This window comes from Alligator mississippiensis, chromosome 6 (assembly GCF_030867095.1).
Source record: "Alligator mississippiensis isolate rAllMis1 chromosome 6, rAllMis1, whole genome shotgun sequence".
In the NCBI taxonomy this organism is placed as follows: Eukaryota; Metazoa; Chordata; order Crocodylia; family Alligatoridae; genus Alligator; species Alligator mississippiensis.
This window is the reverse complement of record NC_081829.1, coordinates 82297561-82313223: the sequence shown is the minus strand read 5'-3', so window position 1 is coordinate 82313223 and position 15663 is coordinate 82297561. Positions and strand designations below refer to the sequence as shown.

At 45.3% G+C, this 15663-nt stretch overlaps 1 protein-coding gene across 4 annotated transcripts in view; it reads right to left on the bottom strand.

Moving 5' to 3' along the window:
• Positions 1-15663, bottom strand: part of CTBP2 (C-terminal binding protein 2) — a 263869-nt gene that overhangs the window by 120698 nt on the left and 127508 nt on the right. For all 4 annotated transcript variants that reach the window (XM_019482851.2, XM_014611381.3, XM_014611382.3 and 1 more), the window contains exon 2: positions 5150-5311. In XM_019482851.2, the coding sequence (XP_019338396.1) occupies positions 5150-5207 (58 nt within the window). In that variant the 5' untranslated portion in view covers positions 5208-5311. The remainder of the gene's footprint in view (positions 1-5149; positions 5312-15663) is intronic.

Genomic DNA, 15663 nt, shown 5'->3' with positions numbered 1-15663 from the left:
AAGTAAAGAGCTATAAGAATATGTTAACATGGTAAAACAAGGCATGTTCTCCCTAATCTTATTCTTAGAAACAGCCAAGCCTTTTTTGTTAGAATTAAAAAATTGGATATATATATGTTAATAAATAAAATCCAGAGGAAGAAACCAAGGGCCAGCAATTAAAGATCTGGCAAAATTATAAGAGACTTAAAGCTGTGACTTACAATGGCATGCAGCCTTAACTCTAGGCAGCACTGCCAGTTCCACATGCACAACATATTTCCACTAACTACATAATTAAACATAGTTACCCATTCAGGTATTAGTTAAACCAAGCAAAACAAATTGACTGTCAATATCCCTTGTAACTGCACTGGGTATATCCAGGCAGATCTTGACAACTATATGTATCCAACTACAAAAATAGGGCCCATTTCTGAGCTAAACCAACAAGAGGAGAAATGGAAAGGTCAACAGCACAGTGAATACATTCAGTAGAGAAGTCTGCTGCTTCTCTGTTATGTGTGCAGGCAGTAGTAAGGTATTTCTTCTAATCCTTAACTGTTCTGCAGGCTTCATTTTAGTGTGCAATTTTAATGTCCCTTTATTCCCCAAACTCTTCTCTTTCATTTATACTCTTCTAAGTAGCAAAATCTGCATCCAAAATGCTCACCTGTTCCAAGCAACTAGCTTAGAGGAAGAATACATTTATTATATGACGATGTCATGACTAGGAAAACAAGCGCATTAGAAAAGAACCAACTGTTTAAATGCTCAAATTAAACAATACAATTGGATAAAGCAAGTTCCCCTTTCTAGAAGTCTCCTAAACCTGCACAGGAAGGCTAGGAATTGATGTTTTCAAAAGTGCTACAACTTTATATGACAGGACTGGTTTCTCTCAGGGACAGGTCATTAGTTGCCAGTGTTATTACTGCTACTGCATATTTGACAAAGTAATGCAAGAACTGCAGGTTTTGAATATACAGGTTTCCCTCGCCAAGCTCCTGGGTTAGGTACCCGAAAGTTCCTGTGGTTGGCAAGACAAAAGGCTTATGGGAAAAATGGCAGATGGCAGGCTGATGCGCGGCCACAGAAAACCGTGGTTACTCAAAACAGTATACCATGGTAGCCAAAATGGTATGTATAACATTAAGCATGGATACTCAAAACCGTGGTTAGCAAAACCGTGGTTGGTGAGGGAAACCTTTTGATGCAGGGACTGCTTGTCAGCTATCCAGATGATTACATTCAGTCACAGGTGACTTTTTTTGTGAACCCTTATTCAAAAGAATCCTTGATATTTATTACACAGTGCAGTATCAATTATTTAGTGTGATCATTAGGCAACATGGTAGAGAAATTAAAACAAAGGGCACTGAGTCTGGAGTTTTATCTTAAGCCCTGACACCATCTTGCTGCATGGCAACTTGGTAGGTCAAGTTCCAAGCCCTCACCAAGTTTCAGTTTCCTCATTTCTGGTAACAGGGTTATAGCTATTTATCAGGGGTGTGTGAAACGGGCCGTATTCAATTCAGATTTGGATTTTGCCCGAATCGGGGACAGTGATTCGATTAGTCAATTCAGATCGCTGTCCCTGATTTGATTCGGCCAAATCTAAATCTGAAGATTCAGTGATCATTTGCAGAATCAGCGATTTGGCATAAACACAGCTTTAAATGCTTTTTCTACATACGTCGAGGTATCAGGTACGGCTCGTGAACACTGTGATGCTGGGGCGTATGGAGTGTCCCACAGGAGCGCGGGGCGGGGGGGGCCTTACATGCTCGGTGATGAACCCAGAAGTGGACTGGAAGTAGTTCCTGTCCACTTCTGGGTCTGCTGCCAAGGGGGGGAGCCCTCCTGTGCCCCCTCACATAAGCGATCAGCCATGGGGGGGACCCTGGGTGCCCCCCCCAGACCCAGGAGACACCAGTCGCTGAGCTGGCGGGGCATGGGGGTGGCCCCCCTGCATGCTCCCCAGCGGACCCAGAAGTGGACTGGAAGTGTTTCTGGTCCACTTCCGGGTCTTCTGCTGAATGCGCTGGGGACCCCCCCTGCACTCCTGTGGGACACTCCATCCGCCCCACCATCGCAGCGTTCCCGAGTCGCTTGGTACCTTCAGGTATGTAGAAAAAACATTTAAAGCTGTGTCTATTTCTGAATTGCCAAATCTTTCTGAATCTCTCCAAATCGATTCAGAGGTTTCTGATTCGATTTAGAGAGATTAAAGGGTCTCCTGATTCAATTCAGATTTAGCCACCGAATTGGGCCGAATCTCCACCAAATCAAATCAGTGACTGAAGCTTTGCACAGCCCTACTATTTATACCTTTTTGCATAACAGACATGACCTAGATACAAAACAATATTTACTCATTATAAGATCCACCTATATTCACATGCACCATATGGGAACACTACTTATGGCACAAAAATAAATCCATATTTCCCTCTAATCCATTCTTATAAACAGGAAAGTGGTACGTAAGTTTGGAAGCTTATGGTGCTGATAAGTAATCTTATACATTGAAAAGGACTTATTTGTTTTTTATGTTTGGCCTGAGAGACGGGGATAAATTTATTCCATGAGTTCCAATGTCTTAAAAGATTTCTCTCATCTTTCTATTCAGACAAGTCTGCTCTCTGCCAGTCATTCCATAAAATGTTCCAAAACATCAAGAAAAAAAAACAGGTAAACTGAAATGCATACTTCAAACTCAACCTAACCAGATCTTTCAACAAAACCAACATAATAGTAATCAGCAAAGCCAAGGTGGTGTATTACAAACATTACACCAGCACATTATTTTTCAGGGTAATTTTTACGACATTAATTATGGTCAGTTTTAAACCATTACCTAGAAATATTTTGCTAGTTACACAAGCCATAACATGCTGCTACACCACAGTAAATCCTAGCAATTTAATTCAAGTAACAAATACAGGTGACAAATGTGTTTTTTTTTCCTTTTAAGGTATGTAAACTCTTATTTGCATATTAGAAAAGTATTTTGGACAAGAAAGGAAAGAAAAGGCTCATAAATCAACTTTTCAGAGGAAAATAATCTAAACTTCAGTTATATCTTATGTTCTGTTAGCATTTTTGTTGTATGAGCCTTTTGAGTTTCCTGTACACTCAGCAACCAGATCTGACAGTAAACTTCAAACTAGAAAGGGTGCTTTTGAAAATCTCAATTTGGCTGATATAACACATAAATCAGGCTCGGAGTAATTTTTTAACATGCTAGAGCACTACACCTGAGCACCTGTAGCACTGAAATGGATGGATCTACTATTCTTTGTTCCCATACATTCTGGTCAGCATCAGGATTTTTTTTTTTCAGTATTACAAAGGCAATACACCTTCCACTCTACTCCAGGGAAAAGTAACCCAGTTTTGCTTTGGTTAATTGAACTGACAGGTGGAATGGCTTTTACATTTTTCTACATTACTTGATTAAATGGGGAACTCATTTTCTATACAAGTTAGTTCCAGCTGGTAACTAATAATCACTTCCTAAGGGTTATCAATAACACCTGCATGGTCTATGCATCTGCAAGATTACCAGGATCACCCCAACCAATTAACAGCTAAAAAAAATGTATGACAACCTTAAAATTACAGCAAATAAATTATATTTAATTATTGATAAATCATGAAATACACATAACAGCTAAAGCAAAGACATATGACAACTCGGTTCTACCCTCAGATATACTATTCTCATTGAAAATATTCCAGAGGTCCTAAATGCTTTGCTGGAAGTGCTATAAAATACATGCTTCTTGACACAATAAAAACTTCAGTGGGAGCTGTATGCTCACATTTGAGAGTCGAATTTCACTCTTGGAGCATTTAAGTAATATTTCAAATAGTGACCCTATAGGCCATTGTTCATTCGCCTGAGAGGACATAAAAATTGAAACCATCTATCTGGACAGATTTTTCCCTTTAAACACACCCAATCGCTCAGCAGACATGATTTAAGCTAGAGCTGCTTAAATGACATACTGTTCTTTTGCTACTGCTTGTAAAACTTTTATGAGATGACCACCAGTTCACATCACAGAAGTATCAGTGAGCAACACTGAGAAGTCTGAGGTTGTCTAACCCCACTTGATTTCTCTCACGAGTAACTTACACTGTCTGAAGACACAGTGGAGGGAGAAAAACTCACCACAGACTGCGCTCCTGTTGTGACACTTAACAAAATGCAAAAAGTAAACGGAAAATGTACCCGAGTACATCAGTATGCACTAAAAAAAACCCATGCTATATGTTTAGACTAGATTTACAATCGAATGGGCTACATATGTCCTAACAAAGAAAAAACTGATATTCTGATGTTTTCTTCTAATACACTTATATTTCAACAACTGCTTTTTGAATTTTCATCTACTTTGCATACATGGAAATTGTCAATGTTGCTGGAAGTCTGATTAAATTCTCATCTACTGAGAGTTCAAATAAGTCTGGCACCATAAAATCTTTGTCTTCTGAGAATATAGTATACAATCTTAACTGGTTTAATGGTTTCATGGAGCCCCCACAATAATCAGCATTGGTGAAAACGCCTTACGAAGTGCTGTTTTAGATACTGATGCATGGCAGTGAGTGTAATCAGCAATGGATATTTTGCATTCAGCAGCAGATTTCACAACCTGGGATACCCGGATTGCAGCTGTGTAAAGACAGAATGCTGGGAAGAGCTACCACCCTGCTCTTTATAGTATGGGACAAAGGCTCTTGGTTTTTAATGGCGTTTAGGGCCCATTCAAAGGTCAACATATTTGATAGCACAATATTATCTTTGCAAGACCATACGAATACAAGGTAAGAATTCATGTCTTAATGTAGGACCAACTCGACTGGAGGTGAGTGCTATCAAAAGAATCATTCCAGTATAAACTACTATGCAATGCAGAAGACAAAACCATTAAGCAGGATGTCTTATCTTGAGTAGAAAACTTTGAAAAAAAAGCAGCAGCTACTTCCTTTGCAAACACCAATACTATTGTCAGTGTTATCACAGAACGTAGGAGTCCCAGATACAGAGAAGACCCCACCACCTCTTGTGTATAAACACTACCCATAACTTATCAGTTCTACTTTCTTCAGAGAGCCTAAGTAGTTCTTGTGAGGAATAATGGATTATACTCAGCCTTACCTTCACAAATTCTGTCCAATCGCTGCCGCTTGACTTTGTGTTTATCCACAAGTGCCATTCTTTATTGTAGATTTTAACTTTCTGATTCAAAAAGCAATGCAGTCCACCAAGAACTTAGGAAAATTCCCAGGAGTCTGAGTGCATAACGCCACACTATCAACCCTGAAACAAGAAGATAAGAATCTTTATATTTAGAGATCTTGGTGCAAACTATGAGAGCAGTTCTATGCTACATATTATTGTGAACTTTCTGGAATAAAAGGTACAAATTCAGGGCTTTCTACCTTTGCATTCTAGCAGACCCACATTTTATACTGCAAATCAAGGTTACAGTTCATTTATCTTCCTTGCTATCAGAAATAGCAGCATTGTACAATAGAACTGTTAAAGTTTTAGAGGTAGATTTCCAAGAATTATTTCAATCTCAGAGTCCTATTTCAAACGGATAAAATCCATTAAATTGTACACACATTCAAAGCGTAAAGAAAATAAAAAGGAGCTTTTGCTTTTCCAATATATTCTATGCACACATGCACTTTGGATATCAGGTCTTATTTAATCCATTTCCAGTGAAATAGCTGACATTGAAATGTGAATTTGGATTTCTGAAACTGCAAGCTCCTTATCTCTGCAGAGACTTTTTTTTATACGCTGTCCTCTACTTTTTACATAAGCAGCAACCATAGTTGTAGCTGGTCCTCACAAACATACTTAAAACAGCTGATATAATCCACTGGGAGCTGGATTCAGCATTTCTGACATGCACATCCTTTAAAGCAGTCATTTTCAAAATGAGCCACAGAAGTACTGCAGGTAGGCCTCACTTGTGGATAGCACTTCATGCAGGCTAGCTCTGGCACAGGAACCAGCACAGCTGCATATCACAACCTTGCAGGTGAGCTAATTAGCATCTCTGTGAGGCACTTCATCATGAAACTGTTTCCCTCTGGAGCAGTGAACTTTGGGGGCAGAAGGTGGTTGTGGGTCTATGTATGAAGTTGCAAGTGGTGAGCTGTGGGCACCAAGTGAGACTTGGGTGGAAGAAGGAGTTAGGCAATTGGGCTGTGTGGAGGCTGGAGATAAACTGTAAGATTTCATAGATTTCATAGACATTAGGGCTGGAAGGGACCTTGGAAGATCATCGAGTCCAGTCCCCTGCCCCAGGGGCAGGAAGTCAGCTGGGGTCATAGGATCCCAGCAAGATAAACATCCAAATATCTCTTGAAGGCGTTCAAAGTAGGTGCTTGAACCACCTCCGATGGCAGGCTATTCCAGACCTTGGGGGCTTGGACTATAAAGAAGTTCTTCCTTATGTCCAGCCTGAAATGATCTTGCAGGAGTTTTCGACCATTCGAACATGTCATCCCTTGGGGCGCTCTGGTGAACAAACGTTCCCCCAGATCCTGGTGAACACCCCTTATGTACTTACAGGTGGCCATCAGATTGCCCCTGAGCCTGTGCTTTTCCAGGCTAAAGAGTCCCATACCTCTCGGACTGTCGTCATAAGGTCTGTTTTCCTGACCTCTGATCACGTGTGTGGCTCTTCTCTGCACCCTCTCAAGCTTCTCCACATCGTTTTTGAATTGTGGGGCCCAAAACTGGACACAGTACTCCAGCTGCGGCCTCACCAAGGCCCCACCCCCGCCACAACTGAGCAACAGGTATGCACCTCTTGCTGCCCCAGCAGAGCCTGCTGAGTTGCCGGCCCCCACAGGCAACATGGGCCCAACTGCAACTCCCGCCCCTGCTCTCCTCAAGACAAAACGTAAGGTGTTTGTTGTGGGAGACTCCCTCCTGAGGGGGACGGAGGGGCCAATCTGCCACCCTGACCCCTTAGCCCGGCAAGTCTGCTGCTTCCCAGGGGCCCGCATCCGGGACATTGCGGAGAGGATCCCCAAGCTCCTCAAACCCACAGACCGCTATCCCATGCTCCTTATTCATGTGGGCACCAATGACACGGCTCGGAGCACTCCCAGCCAGGTCATGAGGCGCTACAGGGATTTGGGAGCGGGGCTTAAGGGTCTGGGGGCACAGGTGGTGTTCTCGTCGATCCTCCCAGTCTCAGGCTATGGGCTGAGAAGGGACAGGAGGATCTATGTGGTCAACCAAAGACTGCGGCGCTGGTGTCGTCAGGAAGGCTTTGGCTTTCATGACCACAGCCCGCTCTTTGGCGAGAGAGGCAGCGAGCTGCTGGGAAGAGATGGTCTCCACCTCTCTCCCCTAGGGAGGAGGCTCTTCTCAGCCAGACTGGCTGACCTGCTCCACCGGGCTTTAAACTAAGCCCGCTGGGGGACGGGGGCACGACCGCCACTGCTGGCCCGCTGAGCAATCCTTGCAAAGCCAGCGGATCACGGCACTCAAGGGAGCCCACCCCAGCCCCAGCCCTGGTAAAATCTGTGGGCAAGGAAGGAGCCCCCCAGGGGGCGCTTGCCTGCCTGTACACTAATGCCAGGAGCCTGGGGAATAAGCAGGAGGAGCTCATCCTCCTGCTCAGTGCAAACAATTACGATGTCATAGGGATCACGGAGACCTGGTGGGACTCCACCCATGACTGGACCACGGGGATAGATGGCTATACCCTGTACAGGAGGGATCGTGTAGAGAAAAGGGGCGGGGGTGTAGCTCTCTATGTTAAGGAAAGCTACGCGTCCCTGAAAGCCGATATTGGCGACCAGGGTGGACGGCTGGAGACCCTCTGGGTTAAAATCCGTGGGGAACACGGCACAGGGGACACAATGGTGGGAGTCTACTACAGACCTCCCACCCAAAGTCCTGAGCTAGACCAGGAGTTTGCCCAGGAACTGGCTGAGGCAGCTTGCTCCAGGACCATGGTTGTCATGGGTGACTTCAATTACCCAGACATCTCGTGGGAGGATCGCTCAGCAAAATCTGAGCGATCGCAGAGCTTCCTCTCGTGCGTGGATGACCTCTACCTGACTCAAGAAGTCTATGGGCCAACGAGAGGCAAAGCGCTGCTCGACCTGGTGCTGGCTACTGGGGAGGACCTAGTCGGCGACCTAGTGATCGATGGGAAGCTGGGTGACAGTGACCACGAGCTGATCACCTTCACCATCCTCCGAAAAGCTGGCAAGTCGGTCAGCAACACGCAAGTCCTTGACTTCAGGAAAGCCGACTTTGACAAGCTCAGGAGGCTTGTCAGTGAGGCCCTAAGGGACTGTGACCGCAGGGAGAGGGGAGTTCAAGAAGAGTGGTTGCTCCTCAAGGGAGCGATCCTCAATGCACAAACTAAGTCTATTCCATCTCGGAGGAAAGGCAGCAAGAGGGCACAGCAGCCCCCCTGGCTCTCCAGGGACCTAGCAGACCTCCTGAGGCTAAAAAGAAAGGCCTACAAAGGATGGAGGACGGGAGTCACCTCCAAGGAGGATTATTCTGCACTGGTCCGGTCCTGTAGGGAGCAGACCAGGAAAGCCAAGGCTGCAACTGAACTCCAGCTAGCTTTGAGCAACAAGGACAATAAAAAGTCCTTTTTCAGATATGTGGGGAGCCGGAGGAAAAGCAGGGGCAACGTTGGACCCCTGCTGAATCAGATGGGGCAACTGACAACTGACGCCCAGGAAAAAGCCAACCTATTAAATAGGTACTTTGCGTCGGTCTTTCATCAGCCCCATGGGACGCCCGTGCCTGCTACAGGGCCGGGAAGTCCGGGTGAGGGTGATCCCCTGCCCTCCATTAATGCTGACTTTGTGAAGGAACATCTTGAGAAGCTGGATACCTTCAAGCCAGCCGGCCCTGACAATCTTCACCCCAGGGTACTCAAGGAGCTGGCGAGCATCATAGCCCAGCCTCTAGCGCGGATCTTTGAAAACTCTTGGCGCTCTGGTGTAGTGCCCGAAGACTGGAAGAAGGCCAACGTGGTGCCTATCTTCAAGAAAGGGAGGAAAGTGGATCCGGCTAACTATAGGCCCATCAGCCTGACTTCTATCCCGGGGAAGATCTTAGAAAAGTTTATTAAGGAGGCCATCCTTAATGGACTGGCCGACGCCAACATCTTAAGGGATAGCCAGCACGGGTTTGTTGCGGGTAGGTCTTGCTTGACCAATCTCATTTCCTTCTACGACCAGGTGACCTATCACCTGGACAAGGGAGATGAGATTGATGTCATATATCTTGACTTCAAAAAAGCCTTCGATCTGGTGTCCCATGATCGTCTCTTGGAGAAACTGGCCAATTGTCGCCTTGAGTCCCCCACGATCCACTGGCTGGAAAATTGGCTCCGGGGTCGGACCCAGAGGGTAGTAATTGATGGAAGTCACTCATCGTGGTGTCCTGTGACCAGTGGGGTCCCCCAGGGCTCTGTCCTTGGACCCATACTGTTCAACATCTTCATTAACGATGTGGACACTGGAGTCAGAAGCGGACTGGCCAAGTTCACCGATGACACCAAACTTTGGGGCAAAGCATCCACGCCAGAAGACAGGCGGGTGATCCAGGCTGACCTGGACAGGCTCAGCAAGTGGGCGGATGAGAATCTGATGGTGTTCAACGCCGATAAATGCAAGGTTCTCCACCTTGGGAAGAAAAACCCGCAGCATCCTTATAGGCTCGGCAGTGCTATGTTGGTTAGCACTATGGAAGAAAGAGACTTGGAGGTCATCATTGACCACAAGATGAACATGAGCCTGCAATGCGATGCTGCGGCTAGTAAAGCGACCAAAACGCTGGCTTGCATCCATAGATGCTTCTCAAGCAAATCCCGGGACGTCATTCTCCCCCTGTACTCGGCCTTAGTGAGGCCGCAGCTGGAGTACTGCGTCCAGTTTTGGGCTCCACAATTCAAAAAGGATGTGGAGAAGCTTGAGAGAGTCCAGAGAAGAGCCACGCGCATGATCAGGGGTCAGGGAAGCAGACCCTACGATGACAGGCTGAGAGCCCTGGGGCTCTTTAGCCTGGAAAAGCGCAGGCTCAGGGGTGATCTGATGGCCACCTACAAGTTTATCAGGGGTGATCACCAGTATCTAGGGGAACGTTTGTTCACCAGAGCGCCCCAAGGGATGACGAGGACGAATGGTCACAAACTACTACAAGATCGTTTCAGGCTGGACATAAGGAAGAATTTCTTTACTGTCCGAGCCCCCAAGGTCTGGAACAGCCTGCTGCTGGAGGTTGTTCAAGCGCCTTCATTGAACACCTTCAAGAGCAAACTGGATGCTCATCTTGCTGGGATCCTATGACCCCAGCTGACGTCCTGCCCTTTGGGCGGGGGGCTGGACTCCATGATCTTCCGAGGTCCCTTCCAGCCCTAATGTCTATGAAATCTATGAGTACAACAGGAGAATGACGTCCTGGGATTTGCTTGAGAAGCATCTATGGATGCAAGCCAGTATTTTGTTTGCTTTACCAGCCGCAGCATCACATTGAAGGCTCATGTTCATCTTGTGGTCAAACATGACCCCCAAGTCCCTTTCATCCACAGTGCTAGCCAGCGTAACACTGCCAAGCCTATAAGCATGCTGCAGGTTTTTCTTCCCAAGATCAAAAAGGTCTGGTAATTTATACATGTTCTATGAAGGGGAAAAGTCCTATACTATGCCTTAGAAAGTAATAAAAACAGGTAAACTGAGACTTTTATATGTTATTGATCATCATCAATTGTTGGATTTTTTTTTTGAGAGAGCACACAAGTTTTTCTTAATGCTTGAATATGCTAACCTGACTGCAGAGTGCCTCAAAAGAGACATGGTATGTGTCACTCTGGAAATAACATGATCATCAGCAACCTAGACACAGTAGTTTGCTTTTCAGAGCAAGCACCGTCTCAGTGTTACATGAAATGGGAAATAAGGAAAAAGAGCTCATGTCAACATCTAAATTAAAGCAACTGTATACCACATCCATTAAAATTTTACTAAGTAAAACTATACTCAGTGATTCAACGTTAAACCATCCTGTCTTGGGTTCTAAGGTGAAGACAGATGAACATGAGTCAGATTTTGATAAAATATCCTTGACATGTTTAAAATTGTGTTTGGCTGACTTGATCTCTCAGCACAAATTGTTACGGATCTCTGCTGCTTTCGGTTAAAAAGAACTGTGCATAGGGAAGGAATTTAATGTTCCAAGCCAACATTTACATACAATGTCATCAATTGTTGGTAGCATAAAGGGACAGAGAAGGGGGGGGGGGGAAGGAGGAGGAGGTCTTCATGTACACATACACGCACAATGGTGGAAGAAATAACAAGTTTAGATTTCTTTATGCTTCACTTGGACTATCCTGTTCTATCTAGAGCACAAGTTACTATCAGGATGAAAACCTAATCAAGACTCTGAGCCCTTGAACGTCTAGCACAGGAGACTGGTATGCAGAGCCACTCAGAAATATAAACAGACAAGCAACTGGGTTCACTCCCTTTTATCATAGCAGCTCACACCACCACCCAGGTACAGGCACTGGAGGTATCTTTTGGAACAAATGCTTGTGGCGTTTCTAATTTCCTGTTTACAACGTATACGTATCAAAAGAAGGTGAACTGCAACATAAGCAGGTATTCAAGATGTGACTGGAGCATGAACATACAGCATTCAGCACAGACCAGCAAATGAGTATGTAGCTAGGTCCCAGAGCAGCTTGTACAGCCCACAGTGAAGTCCAGGCTGCCACATCTTTTCTGTTTGTTACTTTTGCTGACTAGATTTAAAGCCATTGTAGGAGAGCTGTTCATGTTACAATCATGTCATCATTTGCTGTGTAGAGACATGCCATGTGGGTGCATCTACACATGTGCTTTACTGCAGTTGACTACTTTGGTCCACAGTAAAGTATCACAGTATACATGTGTGCTAATATTAGGGTGCAGTAAACTAATCAACTCTGCCAAAACACTTGTGGACGATGACCAGAGGCATAAATTGCACCCAGTCAGCCTAGCCAGCCAGCTTGTTCCGCCCCAGCTCAATTTGCTGCTATCCCGGGCATACATCTAGACCAGTGGTCACCAGCCAGTCAATCTCAATTGAACAGTCGGTCGGGGAGCCTCTGACAGTCGATCTCAGTCTGTCAGAGACTCCACGATCAGAAATGGCAGGAAGCAAGTGGCTGGGCTAAGCCACACCCTCTGCCACCCAGACCGGGCTGGGTGAGTGGGGTCAGAGCCCAGGTGGCTTGTCCGGGAGGCAGGGGGAAGGGTGGGGCAGGGCCAAGGGTGGAAGATCCCGGGTTGCCCTTTACTTACAAAAAGTTATTTTCATCATAAAAAAGTTGGAGACCACTGATCTAGGCACTACACCTGGGAGCAGTTGACTTCAGCATAAACTGCTCAGGAGTTTATGGCATCACCTTAAATTCATGTGTAGATGCACACAGTGGCTGCATCAACACATGGTGTAGATGTTTGGTTCCCTGGGGACAAGTAGCAGTGGTGTCTGTGCCACGTGTGTTTTGGCGCATGGCGAATTACCCCGGATGAGGCAGGGGGAGGCTGGGGCTAGCACTGGGCTGGCCCCAGGAGCTTTACCTACAGTCCTGGGGGCCTCCCGGAGCTGCAACAGCGGTGATTCTGCCGTGTTGAGCCTGGCTGGCAGCTGCAGCGCAGCTCTGGGCAGCCTGGCTCCACTTTTGAGCAGCGTGTGCTGCCCGTGTGTATGCTGCTCTGCTTTTTTTTTTTTTGTGGGGTTTTTTGACCCCTGGATATCCAGGGATAAAAAAACAACAAAAAAACTGCGGGAAAAAAAAGCAAAGCAGCACACACACAGGCAGTGCTCCCCTGCAGCACAGAGAACATCTGAATGTGCTGTATGTGGTGCCACAAACACGTTTGTGGTGCCACATAGCACACAGCCACGCTTGCCTCTAAAAAGATTCCTTATTTCACTACTATAAGTGCAGTTAGCCATAACAAACTGGGAGCTGCAGGAATCTTCAAACAATGGCCATGAGTGGAAGGCAGGAGAGTCACATACTAACACAGCGATTCTACCCTGGTGTGTTTACAGATCCTTTGAAGGATGCCAGAAGATGTGAGAAGATAAACCAGGTGCGAGGAGATAAGCAGATAATCCCAGGTTAAGTCTGGTCCCTGTCTGCCTGATCTCCCACCCCTACTGCCTATCCCCTCAGCAAGGAGGTAAGTACAACAATATGTACATTTGTTTTTGAAACTGGGTGCCACTCAGTTCACAAAAGTTATGGAGATTGCCTCAAGTCCACCAAGGGGTACCTTGAGACCAAAAGGTTAAGAACCACTGCATTGAAAAAGTCCCGTAATACAAAGCAGGAGACTATTCTAGCAAGAGACTAGAGGGACTGCAAAGCTTATGAGTACAGATGAGGAAAATATAGAGTATAGAGTTAAAACATTTCTAAGGCTAGGGACAAAAGTTACACATAAACCAGTTTAAGTCATCAGAAACTGGTTTAAACCTGTACCAAAACAGAAGTTCAGTGCACATAAACTAGTTTCAAAATGGCTGCAACTAGTTTAAGATAAGCCTGGTTGAATGTAGTATCAGACTTAACTGATCTGGGTCAAACCTGTTTATGCAACTTCTGTCCCAAGCCCCTTCTTGGTTTAAGTCAAGTCAGAGTCCCCCAGCATCTGTCTGCTCCAGCAAAGAACAGCTGGGGTCTGAGGCCAGGGAGCGGGGTTAAACTTCCCTTCCCCTGAGTACAGAGCTGCCCTGCTCTGCTAAATACTTATGGCTGGCTGCGACTGTGGACTACAAATCCCAGAGGCAGCTAGAAGTAGGAAGAGGAAGCAAAGAGCAACCCTGCAGAGCCCTGCTGCTGTGATTCTGGACAGCAAATTTCAGAGACCTCAGGGACAGCAGGAAGAGGAAGCGAGCACACAGTCCACGCTGGCTACATGCCAGAGAGCCGTGCTCTGGAGACCCCTGGCTTTTGGCCTGAACCATGGCAGGCATGTGGTTGCATTTCTGGAATCAGAAGTGAATGTCTGTCCAGTTGTTTTTCAGTTTAATTTTTGCATCTTAGACTACCTGCAAAGACAGAATCGATTTAGCCTCAGGCTTTTTGACTGTCTGTACTTAGCTCAGAAGAGAATCTTAAATTCTGCATCATTTAGTCAATGCATTGTGGATTTAACACAATACAACACTGGAAAGGTATTACTGGCAGTAGAGCAACTTGGTGGGGGTAGGGGACAAGCAGTGCACTAGCCCTGAGCACTGATTCAGAGGGAGTACGAGAATGGCAGCCCCTAGGGAGCCTGCACTGCAGCAGCCCCTGTTCAGGGATTTTGCATTGGAGGCAGTGGCAGCCCATGCTGCCACCACAAGTACAGAAGCCCCTGCATGGGGAAGTAAGCACTCTCTTCCTCCCTTCCCCCAGTCTTCACGCATGCCACCCAGGGTGCCACAATTTCAAGTTATGCCCCTGATGACTGTCATCTAATTAGTACTTTGGAAAACCCTTTAATTCTGCTGTAGGTGGATTTTCACACTGTGCATGAGAAGCACGTTTGAAACTAACATTTTAACAATACAATACCCCAAACTCTAAATTCTTATATAATATGCTTTCCTGTAAAACAAAGTGACAGTGAGGTCTATGGGTAAGAACAAAGGACTGGGAATCAGAAAATTAAGGGAGTGGGGGAGAGAGAGATGGAAGGGATGCCTACAACTGATCTTGACTCCTCACCTTACCTCTCCTTTCCCCCGTGACCTCCATTCTATGGAACACACCACTTAGCTCTTGTTGCAAAACATTTTTGAGACTTTCATATAAATTGCACACTACTTGCCTTATATTTTCCTACCTTGAATATTACTTCCCTCTCTCCAACAACTGAGCTTACAGCTGTCCCTAAAATAGATGTCAGCACAGCAGCTGTCTCCGAGAAAACACTGGTTATTAACAGTTAACGAACATAATAGGCTGGAATAAGGAAGAGGGGGGTGAAGGCTCTAACAAATCTGCTTCATACCAAGATGACAATTTCATGGAGATTATTGTTATTATTATAAATGGTTATCAATTATGCATCACGTTGATAGTTAATTTATAAAAGGAAAAGGGTTGTGTTGGTACAACTGAATTCTGACTGATGGAAGATAGGCGATTTCCTGGTAGTTAATGGCCAATTTCCCAGCAATATGACTGCAGCATAATATCAGAGATTTATAGCAATAATTAATTGATTTTTTTTTAAATGTAAGGATGCTAAAGAGCATCATTCCCACTCACATTAATAATTAATGCAACATTTTAAAAGAACCAAAACTTCCATTCCACACAGAAGCTTCCTAAAGGCCAAGGCTCATTATAGTGAAAAATAAAGAAAGAAACAAACTGAATGCTACTGGAGATAAAGCCACAGAGTGAGTAGATCCATTATCAGCATTCCAAAAATATACATATTCCTCTTATTTTCATTAAATCCCATTCCATGTCTTGGGAAATCAGGGAAGCCCATGCACAGGGACTGCTGGATCAGGATCCTTCCTATCGTGGAGGCATGAGAAGATAATTTGGGGATATCACAAGAATCAAGACCTTTAAACTGCATCAGATGCGATAGCTGCCACCCATTTTT